Raw genomic sequence first — 8653 nt, forward strand, 5'->3', positions numbered from 1 at the left:
AGATGGAGAAGCTGGAAGGAAGAGCAATTCATTCTGAGGGGGCAGCCGCAGGAGGTGGGGGATATCAGGATAGATTCCTGCAAGAAAGAGTTTCCGGGATGGATGGAAGAGACCATGGACTTGATAAGCATGATAGAGTGATGGAAGTTCAGGCACTGAGAACAGCAAGACCAGAGTCATGGGGTTAGGGTCAGGCCAACTGAGGCTGAGGTGCAGCAGGTCCGGAGACCTCTCTCCCAGGGCCCACCCTGCACTTCCCAGAGCTGAGAGATGCACCTCCTTTCATGTCTCCCCTGGGCACTTCCCCAGCCTCCCCAGCCAGCTGTGAGTCAGAGCACTGGGACCACCAAAGGCAGGCCAGGCTGTGACCCCTGCCAGGGGGCAGTGGGGCTTGGGGATTCATGAATGTTCCCAGAAATGGCTGTGTGAGCAGTCACATCATCGGCTGTGACTCCAACCTGCCAGGGCAGGGCCGCTCACTCCCACACAGGATGGACGGATGGACAGTCGGCCTACACAGGCCTGTAGGGAGGGGCTTGGCTCCATCTGTGTTGACAGAGGGTCAGGAGTAGGAGGAGAGCTCTCTCTTGATTTGGGGGCTGTTTGGTTTGCTGTTGCTATGAAGCAAGCAAGGAAAACATTTGGGAAATCGATCCTTGAGGGGAGGAATTTTCACTACATGCAGGACAAGTGAGACCTCAGGGAGGATGGGTGGGTCGAATGCTGAGCAAGTGCACAACTATCCAGGGCGGAGTACACTGCCTGGCACACAGCAGGTGGCCTCCAGATATTTACCAAAGAATTGCCTCTTTCGTGTGTTTCATTAAGAAAACATTTCAGGTGTGGGCACTGATTGCAAGCTGAGGAAGTCAGAAAATACAGAGCACACATTCTTCTTCTGGAAATCAAATTGCTTAGGCATCTACCCTAAAAATAATGTCAAAAAATTCAAAACCGTTGGTCAGTTCCTTTACCAAACACCAAACTCTGCTCTGTAAAGAAATAATGACAAACAATCATAAACTTCCAACTGCAGTGACCTCACTGCCTTATTTTGATTTTTGCAGGAGACGCTGGGGCCATTACTCTTTGGAGACTTTAGAGGTAGAACAAAAGCCAGCTTGGCAAATCCAAGTCACTTCCCGAAGGCCACAGAAACAGGAAAGTGGTGAGAAAAGGAGGTCGTCAGTTAATTTCAACTTGGTTATTTTTTTATTTTTATTTTTTGAGTCAGAGTCTCGCTCTTGTCTCCCAGGCTGGAGTGCAATGGCATGATCTTGGCTCACTGTAACCTCTGCCTCCTGGGTTCAAGCGATTCTCCTGCCTCAGCCTCCTGAGTAGCTGGGATTACAGGTGACTGACACCATGCCTGGATAATTTTTGTATTTTTAGTAGAGATGGGGTTTTGCCATGTTGGTCAGTCTGGTCTCGAATTCCTGATCTCTGGTGATCCGCCCACCTTGGCCTCCCAAAGTGTTGGGATTACAGGCATGAGCCACTGAGCCTGGCCCCTTGGTTATTCTTTAGATTGATAATGTAATAGACAGTGTAAATACATCTACAAATTCAGAAGGTTAAGAAAGGGTATGCAAGGAAAACCGGTCTGTCCCTCAGTCACATTTTTCACCACCACCCACAAGAAGGCATTGCTATCAATTTATGTATTCCTCCCAAAACATTCAATAAATGTAGAATCAGTTGCATACATTCATCTTGCTTTTATTGTACACAAACAGTACCACACTCTGTACTTTCTCATTTGTACTTAGCTAGGAGATTTTACTAAAGTTGAATCACTTTACTTTTAGAGATTTTTCTCTATAAGAAAATCAGAGTTGCTCTTTCTTGTTGATAGCTGTCTATCTTCCAGTGGAAGGATGTCCCAGGATTTATGTATCCAGCACCTAGAGATGGGCATTTAGGTTATTTGCAGTATGGCTTCCAGATAGGGATTGGTTCGCGTATTTTTTCACATAAGTTTAAAACGATCTCTCACGTCTGTCTCATCATCTGTAGGATAAACAGCTGAGGGTGGCATTGTTAGCACAGACCATTCTACCTCCAGCTTCAGAATTTCAGGGTAGTTATTATTTTCACCTGCCCTTACACCTTCCCTGAAGGGAGCAGCAGGGATCATTTCCTTGAATGTAAGAATGACTGTCACTTGAGGTGATTCAGCAATGCTCTACTGTTTTAGAGTGTTTTAGCCAGATTACAGAGAAAGGCATTTACTTAGGGCTTGCTTACAGTAAACAGGACTGTATGGGCATCAGAAATGTGAATTCTTGTTCAGGATCCACCGTTATAGCCTCTGTGACTTTGACCTGGCAATAGCCTTCCTTCTCTGGCCTCAGTGTTCTCCTCTATAAAGCAAGGGGCTGGACAAGCCATCTCCAGTTTCCCAGTTTGGCAACACCACTCCTAAAGGATCTGAAGGGACAACAGGAGGCCCAGGCCTGGAGGTAGGGTAGCCCTGAGCCTGTGCCTAGAATGGGAGGCAAAGATGGTGGCAGGTGGGTGGGAAAATGTGGGGTTTGGGGGTCACAGGAGAGGCCAAGGGGCAGGCCTGGAGCATGGCACGCTCCCTGATCACAGCTCTCCACTGGAAGGCCATGGAGGGAGTGATGGGGAGAGCCTGCAACTCCTGGAGATAAGCCTGATTCTGACTTTCTTTGAAGGATTTTTTTCTTTCGACTTCTTTCCTGTGAAAGAGAATATCCGAGAAATGAGAATTTTAACTAAAGAGAAAACCTTTGCATTTGCTACTGATAAATATCTGGCCTATGCGGGAAAGTCATGGGTGCCCTGGGATTCTGGCTCCACTGCTAACAAGACCTTGTTAGACCTTCTTAACTGCCCCTCCAGAGAGGAGAAAGGCTCTTGGAGGTAGAGTGAGATTGGGGAGCTTGGCAGAGCCCTAGGATGAACTGTGTTTTTGTTTTGTTTTGTTGCAGGTTGGAGGCTTTTTCCTGCAGAAAGAGAAGCAATTCCGGGCTTTCTCACAGATAACCCGCTAGGGCTTGCAGAGACCTGGATTCTAACCCCATCTCGCCTTTCCTCACCTGGGGCATTGTTTTCTGCATTTGAGAACTGCTGGGTGGGCTGGTGTTACCCAGGATTTTTTAGTTTTTGCAGGAGACGCTTTGCAGGAGATCTCTAGGGCTTTTTTCTGTGTCAATTAAAGAGCCTGGCCAGCTGGACCTGGGCTGTCTTTTTGACAAAAACAAACGTCATCCCCCTCCCAGCTGAGCACTTGTTAGAACTGGACTTTAACTCAGGGCCTGAACCCCCTAACAACGGGACAAACAGTATGAAATCAAAACCGTTTACCCTCCTCCCACCAGCGGTTTGCGTAGGGCCTTGGGTGCACTAGCAAAACAAACTTATTTTGAACATTCAGCTCCTAGCGTGCCGCGCTGCCAATCATTAACCTCCTGGTGCAAGTGGCGCGGCCTGTGCCCTTTATAAGGTGCGCGCTGTGTCCAGCGAGCATCGGCCACCGCCATCCCATCCAGCGAGCATCTGCCGCCGCGCCGCCGCCACCCTCCCAGAGAGCACTGGCCACCGCTCCACCATCACTTGCCCAGAGTATGGGCCACCGCCCGCCGCCACCAGCCCAGAGAGCATCGGCCCCTGTCTGCTGCTCGCGCCTGGAGATGTCAGAGGTCCCCGTTGCTCGCGTCTGGCTGGTACTGCTCCTGCTGACTGTCCAGGTCGGCGTGACAGCCGGCGCTCCGTGGCAGTGCGCGCCCTGCTCCGCCGAGAAGCTCGCGCTCTGCCCGCCGGTGTCCGCCTCGTGCTCGGAGGTCACCCGGTCCGCCGGCTGCGGCTGTTGCCCGATGTGCGCCCTGCCTCTGGGCGCCGCGTGCGGCGTGGCGACTGCACGCTGCGCCCGGGGACTCAGTTGCCGCGCGCTGCCGGGGGAGCAGCAACCTCTGCACGCCCTCACCCGCGGCCAAGGCGCCTGCGTGCAGGAGTCTGACGCCTCCGCTCCCCGTGCTGCAGGTACCACAGTCCCGCCCCTGCTCCAGCACCTCCTGCCGCCCGCCCCCGCCCGGCACCTCCCGCCCCCACTCCCCTAACTACTGGGTGGGGCTGCAGCCGGGCAGGTGCTTGTCCACAACTAGAGCTTGAAACCAGAGCACGTAGTTGGGGAAGGAGCTTGGGTCACCCAGTGGAGCCCGATCATTGCATGGTCTTGGCAGGACGTGCCCTGGGAGAAGAAGGAAGATGTTCCAGGGCACACATAGCTTAGTGGAGACTCAAGGAGGAAGCTCGCACTTGGCCCTCGTAGCCCAGGGATCTTTAGAGACCCAGACAGCAAGAGTAGAGGGAGGCGGTGGGGCTGCCTCCGCAGTTGGGATGCCACCCTGGGTCCCCCACCAGTCTCCTTGCCAGCACGTGGGCAGCCCCAGTGGCTGGAGCATCCGGGAAGGCCTAAGAAGGGAATCCCTCCTGCTGGCCTCCCCAGGAGGTGTTTGGAATGTCCTTTGTAATATACGTCCTGGATACAGTATGTGCTTCCCAGATGTTTACAGAACATAATGTGAGAGTTGAGGCTAAAAGCTTCACTTCCATTCATTGCCATAGAAAAACAATGTTTGATGTGTATGTTGCCCCCTAAGAACATGACAATCAGGTTCTTTCCTGGATTTAAGCAGGCATTTGTTTGTAGCGGGAAGTGGAGGAAATGCCTCTTTCTCTACTCCAGCCCCTATCTCCTCATCTGGGCTGCTTGCACGTCCTGTCCTGTGCCATTCTTGGAGGAATTAGGACTTCCATACCCTGATAGGGTGTTAGAGTGAGTGTGTGAGAGTCAGTGACCCTTCCAAGGAGGGAACAGGGATTTCCTGCGGATTCTCTGCCCTTCAGAGGAAATGAAAGGGAGTCGTCTCACTGATCCTCAAGGAGATGGATTTCCACAGGGGGTCCCTTATAGGCCAGTGTGCTGATTCTGTTCATGTACCTTTGGGCTCTATCTGCAAGATCCTCTTGCCATGGGGGTGGAGGAGGTGTTGCAGAGAAGTCCCTTAGGACGTGGGAAGGCAGGGGCCCCAAAATAGAAAAGGGTAGTAGTTTGGGTCAGGAGAGCTGCATTCTAGACTCCACTTCTAGATGAACTGTACCATCCATTCAGGGATATTAGTAAAATCCCCATTTTAAGGATGGAGAAGCTGAGGTTTCGAGGCTCCCTACTAATGCGGTTAGGAACTGAACTCTAATCCTGGCTTCTTTAGGGTTGTTCTCAACCTCAGCAAATGCATTTGTTGCTCTGCTCCCCTGCTGCTTTAAAAGCAGAAACGTGGGGCACCCTTGCCAGGCCCTGAAACTTACTATTGTCAGGAACAGAGCTGGCATTGCTGTTGGGACATCACTCTTCCTGGAAACCATTACAAGGTCCTTTACAGTGAGAGTCAGTGAAAATCAGGTTAGGGAATGTGGCCATCCTCATGGCCCAGCCTGGTTTTGAGGGAAGGAAGTGATCTCCTGGGGGCCCGAGAGGGGCAGATGCTTTGGGAGGGCTCATGGGGTCTGCAATGTTTCCTTTCCAGAGGCAGGGAGCCCTGAAAGCCCAGAGAGCACGGAGATAACTGAGGAGGAGCTCCTGGATAATTTCCATCTGATGGCCCCTTCTGAAGAGGATCATTCCATCCTTTGGGACGCCATCAGTACCTATGATGGCTCGAAGGCTCTCCATGTCACCAACATCAAAAAATGGAAGGTGAGGCCCAGCAGGTGGGTGGTGGGAACTCTCCTGTCAGAGGATGTAGCTTGAGTCGGCTGTGACAAGCAGACCTGGCCCACTCCTTCCTGGTCCTGATGCCCTGGAAAGAAATGCTTTTCCCCCAAAACCTAGTGGCCATTTCTCAGTTAAACTTTGTCAAACTGTGAACACATGGACTTTCAGGAGAGGATGCAAAGAAAATGTAGTTCCGGATGATAGGTTACTTCATGTCTCTGAGTTCCTCTCTAAAGGGTGTCAGAACATTGAGTTACATTGTTCCAAAACTTAGTACAAGGGCCTAACTGCTTTCACCCCCATTGTATGATTTGCCTCCCTTTAAAAAAGTTATCATAAAATAGACATAAAATGTACTGTTTTAACTATTTTGAAGCATAGGTTTCTGTGGCATTAAGTAACAATAAGTAATGCACGTTATTCTGCAACCACTACCAATATCTACCTTCAGAATTTTCATCTTCCCAAACTGAAGCTCGGAACTCATTAAACATCAACTCCCCATTATCTTAATTATGTCTGTTTTGAATTCTACCACTTGAGGGCGACAGAGAATCAAAGTCGGAGTGATTTGATTTGAGAAAATAAATTACTTCCACAAACATGCCTACCCAGAAAAAGGGAGGATTAAACCATTTTCTCAACATTTTGGAATTTCATCTGAGAATAACGATAAATGGAGGAAAGTTAATTCTTAAATTATCCAAATGAATGCCTTAGTCCTCACTTGATTTAGTTTATGTAAAAGAACCTTGTAGATTGCAGAGGAAAGTTATTCAAAATCTAGAAATGTCTTCTGCTAAATTCTTAATTAAGAGTTATGCCCACTCTTCTAACCAGATGGCGGGTGCCAAAAGTATTCAGTAGGTGGCAGGAAGAGTTGGGAAGAGTTTTGTGGTGTTGGTGAGGCTCTTGCCAGGGGATGTCTCTGTGCAGGTGTTGAGAGAGTGACTGGTGAGGGAGAGAATGGTGTTCTTGTTCTTTATCTGAACAACTTAAGACAGACTAACTGCAGGTGGGAAAAAGAGGCCCAGAGGGAGCACATCACATGACACCTAGTCCCAGGTCCCCGTGGCCAGATCGTAGGGCCACTCCTGCTTCTACAAAACCTCTTCCATCAGTCATTGTCTAGGCTGATAATTCACTGTGTCTTGTTAGATATGCTAACGTCAAGTTATTCTCTTAGGAGCCCTGCCGAATAGAACTCTACAGAGTCGTAGAGAGTTTAGGCAAGGCACAGGAGACATCAGGAGAAGAAATTTCCAAATTTTACCTGCCAAACTGCAACAAGAATGGATTTTATCACAGCAGACAGGTAGGTGGCCTTGCCAGTGTGCGTCATCAGGGTGAAAGGGACTACTGCCCTACATTCCTGCCAAGCCACGGTCATTCATGTCAAAGAAGGTCCACTCCAAAGTAGACACCAGAAGTGGTTGTATTGAGCCAGATCCACCCCTCTGGGAACCTGGAACAGCTACGTGAAGAAAGCCTATTGAACAGGTCAATATGTCACCGCCAGAGGTGGAAAACCTGCGCTGGACCAGGGGCCCTGGGGCTAAGCCTGAGCTCCATCACTCAGCAAGCCAATAGCTATGGAAGACTTTCCTAGGCCCCCTAACGCTTGGATCTTGGGTTCCTCACCTATACAAGAGAGGAAGGGAACAAACTTAACTTAGAAAAGCAAGTAGCTATTTGGACAGCTCTTAACACTTTTTTCTCCTTGAACTGTCTAATAAAACACAACAACATTTTTGTGGCTTGCCAGATAATAAATGAGATCAAACAGACCAAGATTTCATATTGAGGAGTGCTTTAGGTCTCAGTGAAGTACAGGTTCTGTAGATTTTATTGGGAGAAACTGAGGACTAGGCCCTGCTTCACAGGCAATGAACAGTGGGGCACACACGAGACATGTTCCCTCTGGGTTGGGCTCCCCTGACATCAGGCTATGAAGCAGACAGCTGTGCACACACTGTACTGTTTAACACACATGGGAAGTCATTATTGCACATGCCACTCGGTCACTGTCTCTATTTTATGATGAGAACCAGGAGGGTGTGAGATTTGCCTGCATCATGGGCAGCTGGTTTCACAGCCGGGACTCTTGGCTTGGCTCTGCAGTGCTCGGCTGCACTGGAAAAAGGGCCAGCTATGGCTCTACTTTCCCTGTCAGCTTGTCATCTGCTGCTCTTGACCTTGGTCTTGTCTTTGCAGTGTGAGACATCCATGGATGGAGAGGCGGGACTCTGCTGGTGCGTCTACCCTTGGAATGGGAAGAGGATCCCAGGGTCTCCAGAGATCAGGGGAGACCCCAACTGCCAGATGTATTTTAATGTACAAAACTGAAACCAGATGAAATAATGTTCTGTCACGTGAAATATTTAAGTATATAGTATATTTATACTCTAGAACATGCACATTTATATATATATGTATATGTATATATATAGTAACTACTTTTTATACTCCATACATAACTTGATATAGAAAGCTGTTTATTTATTCACTGTAAGTTTATTTTTTCTACACAGTAAAAACTTGTACTATGTTAATAACTTGTACTATGTCAATTTGTATATCATGAAACACTTCTCATCATATTGTATGTAAGTAATTGCATTTCTGCTCTTCCAAAGCTCCTGCGTCTGTTTTTAAAGAGCATGGAAAAATACTGCCTAGACAATGCAAAATGAAATCAGAGAGAGTAGTTTTTCAGCTAGTTTGAAGGAGGACGGTTAACTTGTATATTCCACCATTCACATTTGATGTACATGTGTAGGGAAAGTTAAAAGTGTTGATTACGTAATCAAAGCTACCTGTGGTGATGTTGCCACCTGTTAAAATGTACACTGGATATGTTGTTAAACACATGTCCATAATGGAAACATTTACAATAAATATTCTGCATGGAAA

The 8653-nt window shown here is 48.5% G+C and overlaps 1 protein-coding gene across 2 annotated transcripts; it reads left to right on the plus strand.

Annotated features, from left to right (window-relative positions):
* Window positions 1–355: 355 nt before the first annotated feature.
* On the plus strand, window positions 356–8653 carry IGFBP1 (insulin like growth factor binding protein 1). Of its 2 annotated transcripts, XM_055115918.3 has the most exons (5): window positions 356–2462; window positions 2955–4005; window positions 5553–5722; window positions 6927–7055; window positions 7955–8653. In XM_055115918.3, the coding sequence occupies exons 2-5, from the start codon at window positions 3591–3593 to the stop codon at window positions 8084–8086; spliced, it is 846 nt and encodes a 281-aa protein (XP_054971893.1). In that variant the 5' UTR covers window positions 356–2462; window positions 2955–3590; the 3' UTR covers window positions 8087–8653. The 2 variants fall into 2 exon arrangements, with proteins under 2 accessions (XP_054971893.1, XP_034819951.1); XM_034964060.4 differs by having other exon boundaries at window positions 356–4005.

Source organism: Pan paniscus, chromosome 6 (genome assembly GCF_029289425.2).
Source record: "Pan paniscus chromosome 6, NHGRI_mPanPan1-v2.0_pri, whole genome shotgun sequence".
Lineage (NCBI taxonomy): Eukaryota > Metazoa > Chordata > Mammalia > Primates > Hominidae > Pan > Pan paniscus.

Coding starts and splice junctions, on each gene's coding strand:
- IGFBP1 (XM_034964060.4), top strand. CDS start 3,591: ATGGGCCACCGCCCGCCGCCACCAGCCCAGAGAGCATCGGCCCCTGTC. Junction 4,006..5,552: donor CTCCGCTCCCCGTGCTGCAG/GTACCACAGTCC, acceptor TTTCCTTTCCAG/AGGCAGGGAGCCCTGAAAGC. Junction 5,723..6,926: donor CCAACATCAAAAAATGGAAG/GTGAGGCCCAGC, acceptor TTATTCTCTTAG/GAGCCCTGCCGAATAGAACT.